The sequence below is a fragment of the Chaetodon auriga genome, chromosome 7 (genome assembly GCF_051107435.1).
Source record: "Chaetodon auriga isolate fChaAug3 chromosome 7, fChaAug3.hap1, whole genome shotgun sequence".
Lineage (NCBI taxonomy): Eukaryota > Metazoa > Chordata > Actinopteri > Chaetodontiformes > Chaetodontidae > Chaetodon > Chaetodon auriga.
The window spans coordinates 15,446,959-15,460,990 of NC_135080.1; the positions used below are offsets into that span (position 1 = coordinate 15,446,959).

At 41.4% G+C, this 14,032-nt stretch overlaps 2 protein-coding genes across 2 annotated transcripts; one reads left to right on the forward strand and one right to left on the reverse strand.

Annotated features, from left to right (window-relative positions):
* Positions 1 to 61: 61 nt before the first annotated feature.
* On the reverse strand, positions 62 to 3,264 carry LOC143323755 (transmembrane protein 120A-A-like). The gene is made up of 12 exons (XM_076735801.1): positions 3,196 to 3,264; positions 2,830 to 2,948; positions 2,386 to 2,502; positions 2,186 to 2,245; positions 1,812 to 1,907; positions 1,630 to 1,719; positions 1,436 to 1,501; positions 1,231 to 1,292; positions 1,052 to 1,144; positions 785 to 849; positions 421 to 489; positions 62 to 175 (listed from the first exon to the last, which is right to left on the reverse strand). Exons 1-12 carry the CDS (start codon positions 3,262 to 3,264, stop codon positions 62 to 64), a joined length of 1,020 nt encoding a protein of 339 aa, XP_076591916.1.
* Positions 3,265 to 4,492: 1,228 nt separating this feature from the next.
* On the forward strand, positions 4,493 to 13,379 carry gdpd1 (glycerophosphodiester phosphodiesterase domain containing 1). The gene is made up of 11 exons (XM_076735799.1): positions 4,493 to 4,710; positions 5,533 to 5,682; positions 6,169 to 6,211; positions 6,408 to 6,543; positions 7,176 to 7,221; positions 7,769 to 7,890; positions 8,284 to 8,373; positions 8,666 to 8,799; positions 10,116 to 10,175; positions 10,506 to 10,557; positions 10,992 to 13,379. The coding sequence occupies exons 2-11, from the start codon at positions 5,547 to 5,549 to the stop codon at positions 11,124 to 11,126; spliced, it is 954 nt and encodes a 317-aa protein (XP_076591914.1). The 5' UTR covers positions 4,493 to 4,710; positions 5,533 to 5,546; the 3' UTR covers positions 11,127 to 13,379.
* Positions 13,380 to 14,032: the final 653 nt, after the last annotated feature.

A 14,032-nucleotide genomic window follows, 5' to 3' on the forward strand; every position in this document is an offset into this window, starting at 1 on the left:
TGTTAACAATAGCAGTAATGATGACATGAGCTTTCATTTGCAGAAGACGCAACATTAAGTATCACAGACTCTTCGATTTCTGATTCCTGCTCTTGACCTTCTGACGGACCACGGCAAGAGTCGTGAAGAAGTTTCCCATGAACAGAATAAGGAAGCAGAGACCACACATCAAGACCTGGCATCACATGGAACACAGAGAACAATACATGAGTGAGCATGATAGTTTTAATTCAATGTTCAACTTGTGGTTGATTTCACCATAGCCATACAGATGATAAGGCCTCTACTGGTGTAAGCATGCTGTATAAGCAATTAAGAAGTGTTAATGCTGGCTGGATGATAGATAAATAGTTTCAGCAAATATTTAAGTTTTAGTAAGAACCAGATGAAATTGTGAAACTTGGTGACTGAGGTACGGACCTGCCATTCTTTACAGTCTGGACGCTGAGCCAGTCGGAAGAGAGACAGGCCGTTGAAGAGCTGCCAGAACTACAAGACAGAACATGACATCAGGGTTTATTTTGTGAAAACTGAATGTATACGCTGCAGTATGCAACACAGAGACGTGTTAAAGGTCACGCTGCTATCCAGATCACCTGAAAACATTGTGTCAAATCATGACGCTGCAGAATTACATGAACACATCAGCACTTATTAACGTCTTTTCTGTGTCACTCGGACTAAACCGTGACAATGCACAATTTTTGATGCAAGCTAAGCAGCAGTTAGAGGACATTTCTCAACTTCGGCTGCAAATCACGTCTGTGTCACAGACTGTACTCACATGACCAAAAAAGAGGAAGGGCAACAGAAACGTCAGCCCTTTCCACATCCACGACTGAAATCCCTCTGAAAACAGGAAGCAGACAAGAGTTTAAAAATCACTTTGTTTTAACCCCCACATCTGTTTATTAGCAGCAGGGACGATGGGGAGCCCAAGACACGCCGGATGACGCACCACTGCTTCTCATGACTTTCGAATTGAATATTCAGTTATGTTATGCCTGGCTGAGTGCGCCTGTGTTCTGCGTCCTTGGCCAGCGTATCTCACCCACGGTCAGATCCATGTTGTGTCTTTCTCCCAGAGCTCGCAGTCTGTACAGACATCCACTCTGATAATAGCACTGCAGACACTGAACAAAACCTGTGTGTTCCACATGGAAGAAAAACCGATCAGTTTGATTCAGGAAAGTGTGAACCATGAGCGTATTTCAAGTACTTTGACCTTACTTTGATAGAAGGAGTAGGCAAGGAACTGGCTCCTGAATATCTTGTACAGGTTCCCATCTGGCCTTGGGTGTGGGAGAGATGTAAATTGTTCATAAAAACTACAGTTTAAGTTGATGTATTTTCGTCTGACAGGAACAAAATAGAATAATAGAGTTTCATTGCTTCTTAACCTGTTATTTAAGGGGTTTTATCTTCCTCTACTCACCATGTTAGCATTACACCCGACAAAAAAGCTGACATGTAGTGATGAAAAACCCACCAGCCTTTGATCCTATGATACAGAACTCAGTTTAGACTTTTATTTGACATGCTTTTAGGTCAGAGAGCTAAGAATATGTTTTTTTTAATGAAATATATGGTAGTTTTATTTTCAATATTTTGATAGGGTGGTTGGCTGACCTGGAGCCGTTGGTGATGAGGATACTTTCCCTGATAGTTAATGTACAGTAGTACCACACCAGCAGGAAGTTGAGGATTGCATCAACAAATCTAAAATCGGGGACAAAAGACAAGTGCTGGATGTGGACATATGGTGTCCATATGATAAACTCATTGTATGAGAGATATGTGACGATGCTTACCTGTAGGTCACAAAGAAATAGCACATGAGAGAGAGCAGCAGCAGGAGGACCGTGAGGTACAGCTTGAACTTCTCATATTCATCTTTGTAGGCAAATCTGAAAAGGATGTGACAAATTCAGGTTTCAATATACAATACAAGGCTTTTCAGTACTACTGGAGTAGGCAAAACAGCCAAGAAAATGCTTTATTTAAGGAAATAAGGGATCTATTTAATATTAATCTAAAGTACTTGTTAGATAAAATAAAAACCATTTTACTGGGTGAAAGTTCACAGATAAATCTAAAGTAGGGCGGAAAATGTTGTTTAACCACATATACGTTACCATGCAAATGAATAGAAGGTTTAATATTCAGGTTTCGGGGCATTACTTACTTTGACTGCTTGCTGAAGAGAGTCACGTTCACATTTCCAAGAACCAGACTGAGGTACAAGCTGCAATATGAAACGATAATATTATTTTTGAATTGATGTATGGCAATAAAAGTAACTGATCCATTTTTATGTATTTAATCAGAGCGGTGACATCAAATTGCAGGTTTTCCTTCTGCTTTTGATTAAATAGAAGTCATCACCCATTTTTCTTGGGAAGGAAAGCTTCCATTTCAAAGTAAGCATTCGGTCGCGTCTTTATTTTCTCTTTGATTTCATCCAAGGTTTTAGCATCTTCTTCTGATCGTCCTGTGCTGCATCTGATGGACGATATAAGAGCATAAGGGCATAGGGTTGGTCTGTAACACTGACACGTGTGTGTGTGTGTGTGCGTGTGTGTGTGTGTGCGTGTGTGTGTGTGTGTGTGTGTGTGTGTGTGTGTGTGTGTGTGTGTGTGTGTGTTGAGTTGAGAGGGTTCCACTTTCTCCATATTAGCAAGTCTTTCTTTCACCCTTTGTCCAAATAAATGTGTATGACCGGAGGTACTGTTTCTATCTGTATACTATAAATTTGTGTCAATGCAAGTTTGGTTTGGTTGTGTGTGTTTGTGCGTGCGTGTGTGTGTGTGTGTGTGTGTGTAAGGTCACTTTTTGACTTGGTGGGACACCTCCTTCAGTCTTTTGCGCTGACGGGAAATGGAGGAAGAGCAGCTGTTTTGTAGCTTGGATATTTCATTCAGTTTCTCTAAGTACATTCTGTGTTTCTCCTGAGTGAGAAGAATATGATTCATATCAAAGAAATCAAAGAATTCAGATCAAAGAAAATGTGTATTAGATGAAGCATTTTGCACTATTTTGAACTTTTGGTCTGGTAGATTGCAGTCTGGACCACAATCAAGATATCTGACATTAATGAGCAGATGTTTGGCAGCTTTACAAGAGATTTAACTCGTTCATATCAAATTTAAAAAATGCCATTGTGTCTAAGTATGCAATGAATAACCAGTTTCCTACCTGAAGTTGTTGATACTCCTCTTCCAGACATTTCCACTCCTCCAGAATGGATGTTAAACTTTGAGACATTTTGTAATCACTACACTGTTTGGGCAGCAACCCCACTCTCACTTAAAACAAAACGAGTAAGTATTGTTTAACCACAAAGAAATGACTTGCTCACAGTGCTATGTTCAAGCATTTCTCTCCAGGGTGTGTGTCACATCTCCAGACGGTTTATTGCACAAAGTGAACTTTGACTGGTGCAAAAGTGCAAGATTTTGACTTGGACATTGTTCTGAGCAAATTCTTCGCTTAGAACATCACAGAGCAAAAAGCAAACGGATGTTGTTGACTATATTTTATACAATGCAGACTCAAGGTCTACCTTTTTACCTTTGCCATGATTCACCCGGCTCCCTGTTAGCTAGATGTTTTGTGCATATTTTATCTTTCACTATATGCTGTTCGTCACGTACACAGCTGCACATGAGCGACACCTGGTGGATGAAACGACTAAACCAGTGGTAACTCACTTTGCCATAGAGGCTGGTGTCCAGGGGGAATGTGGCTTTTGGAACTTGATGACAATTATTTTTAAAGATTTAAGAATCTAAATAGTCGGATGTGAAAATTCTGTGTTTTTTAAAATTGCAAAACCTGCACAAAATAGAATGACAAAAGCCAGACAGAGCGATGTTTTGACACAAAACAAATTCCAGTTTGATTATATTTAAAAAGATAACACATTTATTGGTCTGTACTCTATAATCAAATAAAAACCTAAATTAACAGTTTAAGAAAAAAATAACAAGAAGAAACTGCAGGTCCAAGTCAACGTAAGTGTACAGCATGTTGTGACAATCAATAATAATTAGATGCATGTGTGTTTTCTGTGACATTTTGTCAGATAGATAGATAGATAGATAGATAGATAGATAGATAGATCACCAAGAACATAATGTCATTCAAAAAGACCTGACTGAAATAAGAACTTGGGTCCTCATTAACACACACACAGAAAAATAAAATACAAATTAAAATGCGTTATATCAAAAGGACCAACAAAATCTGTATAAGCCAGCCATAATGATCAGAAAACAAATGAAATAACCCTGCACGTAATACAGCAAACCTGTGCTGGACTGTGATGTGTCATCACACCAGCCAGGTTAAGATAAAGCAATTGCAGTCACATTTGGTCTCGTAAAAAATATTCCTACCAAAATATGTAGTCACTCAAAATGTGTCGAAATGACGCTTTTATTCTGAAATACTGGGCCGGAGGGCCATGGCTGATGCCTCCGGAGTACGTTACAGCGCATGCGCAGACAACTGACAGCGACCGGTAAGTGTTTTGTCAGGGACAGCTGTGCGGTGCAAAGCTCACTGGAGCTGTGGACGAGAGGCTGGTGAATTATCTGCATATAAAGTGGCTTAATGTGTGGGTTCCTGACCACTAATTAAGTCACACTGGGACTGCCTAGTTTAGCCAACACGAAAGAGAAAGAAAACCCAAACAGTTTGATGACAAAGGTAAGATTTCATACTGTGAGTTCGAGCCCAGCTCAGCTAGCGTTAGCCTGCTTTAGCTAGTACACTGTCGTCAGTTAGCTGGTCAGCGAGCATGTCATTAAATAGTTGCTGCAATGGGGTGTTGTTATGAAGAAAGATGTCCGTAATTTTATCTAGCTGACATATTAATGTGAATCCTTTCTGCCTCACCGAGAGCAGGGCAGCTCAAGCTGTCCCACTGACAATGAATGACAGGCTGAGTGACACAATATCAGCTGAACCTTAAAATCTGAAACGTTCTGAGCAGCAGTTTGTGCCTCACATCTGATGGTTATCTGGCACGAACTGGTTACTAGTCTGGTTTCTAGTCACCATTGACCAGTTTATTATTAGCATGTATATTATTGGCTCTTAATAAATCATTATAAAGCACTTCTGAATGCCTTATAGGAGGTTATTAAGGGAAAACTCTTAGGTAGTTGTCTGGTAGTTGTACAGTATAATCATGCAGAATAAGGTATTAGTGCTGAATAATGACGAATAAAGAGCCAATATGCTGCTAATATGCATGCAACTTGTTAATGGTGAATATGTACACCTTTAATATTTTTTGATAATATGTGATGGCTCTCACTTGCAAAGACTTTTTACCTCCATTTATATCAATGTTAATGTAATACTGAGTTTGGGGCTGCAGGTCAACTGGCTGTTTCTCATTTTGGGTATTTTATTGCTCAATGTTGCAAAATGTCTCTGTCTGGGAAAAAAACAGACAGACTGTGAGTTTGTTGAAATCCTGCTTCACTGTTGACATTAATTTGAGTGGACTGTGTTGCTTTCCAGCTGCCTGATCGAAGATGTGTGCTGCCGTGTATGTCCTGTCAACGGTAACGGGCTACGTGCTCACCTCTGCCCTGCTGCTCAAATGTCCGAATCTTTTGCACCGGAAGAAGCGAGAGGCCTTCCTCGGCAGGCACATATCCCATCGTGGAGGTGAGCCAGTGGCTCTCTTTCTTATTTCAGCATTTGTCATGTATGCATGTCATCGCATATATTTGATTTCTGTCTTGAGCCTCAGGTTCACGTCACCTGTCAGCATCACAATAATCATGTTTGGACAGCTGTGAGTTGAATAAGTGAAGTTAGATGAGTGTAAGTGAAGTTATTTTGACTTTAAGTTCTCACTAAGACTGGCTAGGTGAGGCTGTTAACGTGTTTTTAATGTATTTGCATGGTTTTGGTTACATTGAAGTGCATTTATTACAGTATTTCCATCAGACAGGATGGTCATTGTTATTAATTTTGTGGTAAGCTGCAGTGGTTATTACAGGACATTGAATAAAGCTGCATACACTGTTTCTTGACCACACAGGGTTCCCAGAGGGTCATGGGTGTCCCTATGAGGGCAATGTTCCCGCTGTGGGTCCCACAGTAATGCCAATATAAAATAACACTGCACCATACATTCTTGCATTGCAGGCGCAGGGGAAAACTTGGAGAACACCATGGCAGCTTTCAAGCAGTGAGTAGAAACCTCAGTCACAGTGACAAAGCTCTTTGCCTGCATGTGTGAAACATAACTGCTGCTTGTGCGTGTGATTGTGGGCAGTGTGTGTCATTTGAGCTCAGTCATGGTCAGTTTGTGACCACAGTCACACAGCTATAAACTGCTAGAAACGCCGCAGCTATAAACACAGTATGTTTGTTGGTTCATGCAGCGCCGTGGATCTCGGCACAGACATGCTGGAGTTGGACTGTCACCTGACCAAAGACGAACAGGTCGTGGTCTCACATGACTCCAACTTGCAGAGGTCCACCGGCATCGACGCCTACATCTCTGACATGGCCTATGCTGTGAGTTACTGTCCTGCAACGTCTCCTTTAACATGCAAAAGACACAGAGGTTGAGAAGGCCACAAAAATTTGAGTTACAAACTCGAATATTTGTGAGAATTCAAATAGCAGTTCCACATTGTGTTCATGTATAAATTGTGTAAATGAGGCAGCAGCACTGATGGATCATGTTCTGAACATGTGATATGTCACATGATGAACTTTTGCCAGATTAAGAAAAATCTAATCCAGCAGAAATTCTTAGTGAGGCAGTTGGTAAATTGTCGCTCACTCAGGACTTCTGCTCCGCTCTGTTCAATGTCTTTGATGCAGGGTATACACAGCGTTCATGAAACAAAGACCCTTGTTTTCCTGGGAAGCCTTAAATGATTTCATACCAAAATGCCATTTGTGGAACTGAAGACTCACATCACAGTTTGACTGCTCTTTGACTTTGTAGTAGAGTGACACACAGAGAACTTCACATAAATCTTGCTGTGATGTGTCCTTGCTGGGTCCTGTCCCCTCTATATTAACTGTCATTGCTGTGAACAGCCTCTGTCACATTCATCTCGTCACCTCTGGACCTGACGTCGCAGGCTCTGACTGTAATTCTCATCTGTTAACCACTGACTGCTGTGTGCACTTTGCAGGAGCTGCCTCCGTACCTCTGCAAGCTGGGTGTGACCTTTCAGAGAGGTGAGCATCACGTACACTAGACTGCTGTGGTTACTGCAAAGCTAACACCACCCACACACAGATGCATATCTGCAACATCAGTGGCCGGTGTGCTCCTCAGGGGTTTCAGTGTTGTCTGTGATTTGAGTTTGTGTATCAGAAAACATGAATATTGTGTTTATTTGAAGTTTGCCTGTCTGCTAATACAATGGATCAATTCATCTGCAACAGAATTTAAAATGACTGTATGTGGTTGACTTTTGGTAAATGATATAGTTTAACTCTACAATATGTTGGCAAGGGAGCCAGAAAGCCACAGTTAAAATGACTGATGCCAACCTGGTATCATACCAAACCATGTGATAGGCCCATACCTGCTGGTACTACACCTTCATACATACATGTGTACTTTTCACGGCTAGTTGAGGCAAGGCGATCAGCAGGTGTTTTAGATGCTTTGGCGTGAGACCGGGTGTCAGTTCACTTGGGCCGATGTGCACCCCCCTCCTCCGTCATGTTGAGTATCTCTGAAGCTGAATGGGGTTTCCACTTGTCCTTGTCTGTGCAGAGTGTTTCTGCGAGGGGGGAGAAGACAAACGCATCCCTCTCCTCAGGGACGTGTTTGATGCGTTTCCAAATACCCCCGTCAACATTGACATCAAGGTCAACAACGACAGGCTCATCAAAAAGGTGTGTGTGTGTGTGTGTGTGTGTGTGTGTGTGTGTGTGTGTGTGTGTGTGTGTGTGTGTGTGTGTGTGTTTCCTCCTATTCTTTCTTCTTCTGGTGCTTTAACCCTCTTTTTAAACAACTTTTTCCTCTCTCTGTTTCTTTTTGTTTACTAATTTCCAACATAGTCACATCTGTTGAGCAGCAGTTGCTATTCACAGATTTTTGTATGCCCTTAAAAGCAGCATTAGTGGTTACCTCATTGTGCAAAGTCGTATGTACACATGCAGCCCATAGTTGTCATTTTGGCCCAAAATCCTGAAAAACTAAGAGACTTACGCTCTAATTCATGTCTCACACCTGTGCACCGTGTATTTCATGGAGTTTGTGTAATGATGACTCTTTAATCCTTGCAGGTCTCTGAGCTGGTGGTTAAGTACGACAGAGAGCACCTGACCGTCTGGGGCAACGCCAGCAACCAAGTTGTAAAGAAATGTTACAAAGAGGTACATTTACATAAAATGTGAAATTCAGTTTACCTGCAGGCCCCTTAAAAAGCATATGCTACCAGAAATAGTATTATTACATAGCAGGCCTTATACTGGCATGGACTGGGGGCCACAGAGAGGAGGAACTGTGCACTTTTCAATACAAGTAGTACATCTACTCTACACTACATGTGGAGTACATTTCAGATGTCTAGAGTACAGATTCATGCTGTGTCATCACACATCACCAGTATTGACTGAATTTAAGGGAGCTGACCCCAAGTTCAAGTTCTGTGTTTGCGTTTTGCAGAACCCACGTATTCCAGTGTTGTTCAGCCTCCCCAGAGTTTTGCAGCTGTTAGGCCTCTTCTACACCGGCCTTCTGCCCTTTGTGCCCCTCAAGGAGCAGTTTCTGGAGATCCCCATGCCTTCTATTATCACCAAGTAGGTTTACACACATGCACATACAAACAGGATTTAATATAAAAGAGGTGCACTTACAGCTTACAGGAGAGGCTGCAGGCAGTAACCCTGAACTCTGCTGGTTGTTGAACAACATGACCACAGTTGTAGTTTGTCAGTAAGATGCAGCAGCAACACTCGACTCTACCTGAGGAGATCAGTATCTGTCTGTTTACAAGCACACGACACTTGATAGCACTAGGTTGGTACTTTGACCTCTGTTTCAGCATGGGGCAAATTACCGCTCTAACCTTTTAAAAAGACTGAGTTGACATTTAGCTGCTGCTCAGTAATTAGCTGAAGGAAACTGTTCTCTTAATGCTGCCGGTTGATTTCCATTTATAGGTAAAAAACTTAAATGGTGATCTTGTTTGTCAGATTGTGGAGTTGAGCTTAAATGTTGGTTATAGACCTTGGAAACACTAGTTCAGAACAATCTTGGCACAGTGTCTGTGTACTGGGCCTTCATCACATCTGGCACATCTGGTGAAGGCCAAGAGATGTGGCTGAAAGCCCTTGAAATCTTCCAGTGAGTAGACTTTGATCTTCTAATTGTTTGTGTGGAATAGTTTATTTCCAGAACTTTGGCTTGATGTTTTTATTACAGTGGACTTTTAAAAGTTACACACTTTCTCTTTGTTTTCTCTAATTAAATGTACTTTTAATCACTCTTTCTTTTATCACCAGAGGCACCTGACGTGATTGGCACAGGTGTACCTGCTGCACTCTGTTCATTGGTCGATTCTGTGCAGCGTGTCCTTTCTGTCTCTGTTATCTGGGCCAGAGTGTTGTTTGAAAGACGATCTCGCTCTCTAATTAAGTCATTAAAAGAAACATTGACACCCCTCGCCCACAGAGTGCGTGTTAGCGGATCATAAAGATCAAGGTCATAGAGGAGATTATACGTATGTGCTGAACATTCATTAAGGATTAACAAGGATTACAAACACTCTTACAGTTTCACTGTCCATACATCTATCACCACTCTGCTGTGTTTAATGTACTCCACAAATTATGACCCGATGAAGCCGTGTTGCTGTTTGACGTTTGTTGAAACCATTTTCTCCCAGCCTGTGTCATCTTTTTTTTTAAGTTAATGATTTCCTTCATTTCTGAGAATGAAGACAATGTGTTGTTCCATCCAGATGTCGTGGGCTGTATTTGACCGCAGTCAACACGGCTCATCATTTTGCACCTCTGATCACCTGTAATGCAAAAGAGAAGTCTGACTGTGGCAACCACATCAATGGGATGTCACTTTTTTGACACTTTTCCTGTGTGATTTTGTTTTTTTTCAGACTTAAGGATCCAAGCAAATTAACCAGGAGTCAGCGACTCATCACCTGGATGGCTGACACGTAAGTCACTCATTTGTCTGAAGATTTGAAAAAGTCCAAGTGGCTGAATGTGTGGCTGTTTGCAATTTTAAACTTCCATAAACTTGTGTGTAGCTCTGACTATGTTCATGTATTTTCTTCTGCTGAGCACATTTGTGTTTTTGAGGAGTGCTGATACGTAGCTGAACAGGGCCGCTGGGAAGAACTCTGAGGCCTCATTACAAAATAATACACACACATTACTGCGTGACCATGATTAATGTATTTAACAATGGTACAACTACTCGTCTCTCTAGCTTTGCTGTATTTGCAGCTTCTCCCTGCAGACAAGTGTTTATTTTTCTCTTGCAGCTTGCTGATGAGGAAAGCTCTGTTTCAGCATCTGACTGCAAGGGGAATACAGGTAAAGCTGCTGTTACATGCCCTTTGTAGTAGTACTCACTGTCCTGAGCTCCAGACAGGTTTGCTTACATGACAGAGGCCTTTTTTATACAACAGTGTTTCCAGTGTTGACACGAACGTAGCTCAGAGCAGCTAGGGACAGAACTGGGTCAAGGCGAAGTCACTTTATCTGTGTTAAGTTTACTTCCAGGAACGACTGAAAAGGTTTTCCCTGGTATGAAATATCAACACTGAGCCTGGCTCTGTGCTGACGGCTGTTTGTTGTGGTTGCAGTGTTATGCTGTAGTTAAGAGCAGTCACTGGGAAATGTCCAAGGTCCCCTACAAGTTCAGAAATAGGCTCGAGTGGTCGCTAAGACTGCTGTTAGAGTACAGAAGCATTCTTGAGCCTTGTGCGTCTCCCTCCACTGTGTGATGTGAGTGCATCTGGTTTCAGGTCTACATTTGGGTGCTGAACGACGAGGAGGACTTCCAGAGGGCGTTTGACCTGGGAGCCACGGGAGTTATGACAGATTTTCCCACCAGGCTTAAAGACTTCATGGACAGGAATGGCATTTGTAAACAAAAGTGACCTGCCAAAATCTACCTCACCCACCCCCCCCACACCAGTGATTATCCTTCAACCTGACCTGACCTGCCAAACCAGCCCCCCGCACACACACACACACACACACACACACACACACACACACACACACACACACACACACACACACACACACACACAGGCACCCACTTTCAGGCATTCCAGCAGGGCTGCTCTCGTCGGTAGGGTTCTCCGCCATGTTCTGCACCCAGCACTGCTTTGAGGAAGCAGTTGTTGTACCAATAACACAGACCTCTATGTTTTCAATCACATAGAATACTCTGAAAGCACAGATATATGTTCTTATCTCCTTTGAGTTGTGTTATTTGCAGGTTCTTTGTTCCCTCACGATACACCTCGTACACACACAACAGTCAGTGTATTTATTTCACAAAATATCCTGGCTTTTTGCCCTTTTTCTGAAAAAGACAATATCCCTGCTCAGCTGTTTACACGGCTCAAAGAAATTTATAATACGCTAATATTCCTGTTTACACGCAGCCGTGCCTACTCTGATTAACGAACATATCCTCCCTCTTTCATTCGTTCAGCCACCCTCTTGAAAAGGTTAGTGTTGTGACAGTTTTGCATATCCAAAAGCCTGTTGATGTCCAAATCACTCATAGTGTTTGTTTCTCCTTCCAAACAGAAATGTGGGCTTTTGTTTTGTGCATGTGTCTCTGACCCAGCCTTGCAAACTGTTGGCTTGTTGGTTTGGTTAAAACGCACAGAGCTGACCATAAGCAGTAAAGAGGTTGTGTGTTGCAGACTGTGGTGATAACCTCAGTTGAGATGCATATTCTGGGCTGTATACAAGTACAAAGAATGCTCATAAAAGCCAAATACTATCAGCACAAGCCACATATCTTAATCAGAATATGCTACATTTGGAATAAGGCTTAATTTTGAACATCCAAACGCAATATGTTGTTTACATGACCCGTATCAAAGAGTGTTGTCATATTCTGAATAACAGAGGAATACTGGTAAAATGGAACAAAATGGCCATTGAAACACAGTGTTTGCAAGTCTTACCAGTCTTGAATTTCATAATAGGATGATGGCGAAAGGTTTTTTGTTAAGTTCTATTGATGTAAAGATTTTATTTTAGCTTTTGTAACACGTTCCAATACGTGACATTTTGCAGTGTTACTGCAGTAGGGTTGAGGTATTGTGCTAGTGAAAACTTTGATGTTGATTTACCAAGCGCTTTAAAATATTATCTTTTTTTTTTCACTTCGGCTCAGCACATGCAATAATACTCTAATGTGCTGGGACATATATATTTGCCACATGCAGCCTAAGAGTTGCTCTGAAAGTGAGAGGCTGCAGACACAAGTCCTCATCTGCATTGAGATTTCAAATGAGCAGCGGGAGCACTGAGGTGGGTTTAGCCGCTGCATCATATTTACAATTCAAAGGCACATTCAGCTGAACTGTGGACTGTTTTTGTTTGTTGTTCTCTATGGACAGTGGTTGTACGTTGCATTGCTGTGTTGTATGTTTATGTGTAGTTGCTTAGTCTCTGGATTTCCCTCTGATTCAAGTGAAATGACTGAAGCATCGTTTGTCCATTAACGAAGCTGAGAGAAGATTTTATGCACACAATAAGAAACTTTGTTTTAGTGACGAGTGGTAGCTTTTTCACCCGTGATGATGTGATCGCGAGCAGCATTCATATTTAAGAAATATGGACATATTGAATGTGCCGGATTTAAAGTACATGAGCAATACAGAGGAAGCTCTGATACGTGTTGAGTGATTGCTTCATTGCGGTCACTTTGAATTGAAATGTATTAAAGGCTGCAGCTGTTTTGCAATTCCTTGCTGTGGGTGTCACAGTGTAAAGATCATTAGGATTATCATACCACTGACATTCTCTAATCCAAACTTGTGACCACTCAGTGAGGGTCAGTAATGAATGTAGTATTGGTTGAATGTATTGTGTATTGTTTGATATTTTACAGTCAAAACAGTATTGCTGTTTTATTTGAAATTGTTTTTTTGTTTTCTTGTGTGAAATCTGCACAGCTGTTAGACTGATGACTTATATTTTATGTAGTTTTGAGAACACCTGTACTTCCCAAAATCATTCTTTGGGGGAAAAGCTTCTGATCTACCAATCTTATGACAGATCTTACATGAATTAATATCCTCTAGAGTATGTTGATTACATCGTCTGTGCTGTCCTGAGTGTATGTTTGTTTTGCATGCCTAAATGAACATTTGTAAAGCTGTTGTGTTTGAGTATTTTGTGATTTTGACGGAAGCACTCAAAATGTCAAAATGCCTTATCCCACATGGATCCTCCATGAAATTATGTTGATTTACTGAGAGGTTATTGAAAAAGTACGTTTTTATCAATATCAATAAACATTAATAACATTGCCACAAGTGGTGTATATTTATAGTATAAGAACAGCTTTAAATGTTTGGTAACTTCCTGCAGACTGACAGGAGGTGGCGCTGTAGGCTGGAGAGATTTAACAAGTTCACCTCGTAGCGGAAAAGTTAATGATGCTGGACATGTTTTGTTACATAAAAAACACCCGCACAACATATTTCTTCCTAGTTTTCACAAAAGATCTTTCAGCTTTTCCCCTGCTCGATATTCTTTCATATCATCAGAGGCTCGACGGTAAACTACACTTAAAGTTCGTGTTCATTCTCAAGAATCTAGTAAAAACTGTGAGATTGCAGTGACCTTATTGGTTAGTCGCTTCTGCTCTCCACCAATAAGCTCAGTGTTGCTATGCCTTATCGATGAGCTGATTGGCTGACACGGTTGTCATTTATCCATTGCCAGTGTGATATTTACCAAAGATCGTCAGCTTGGAAGTCAAGATAGATAACGAACAGTAACGTAATAAAGTCCGATCACCCGCCGTTGA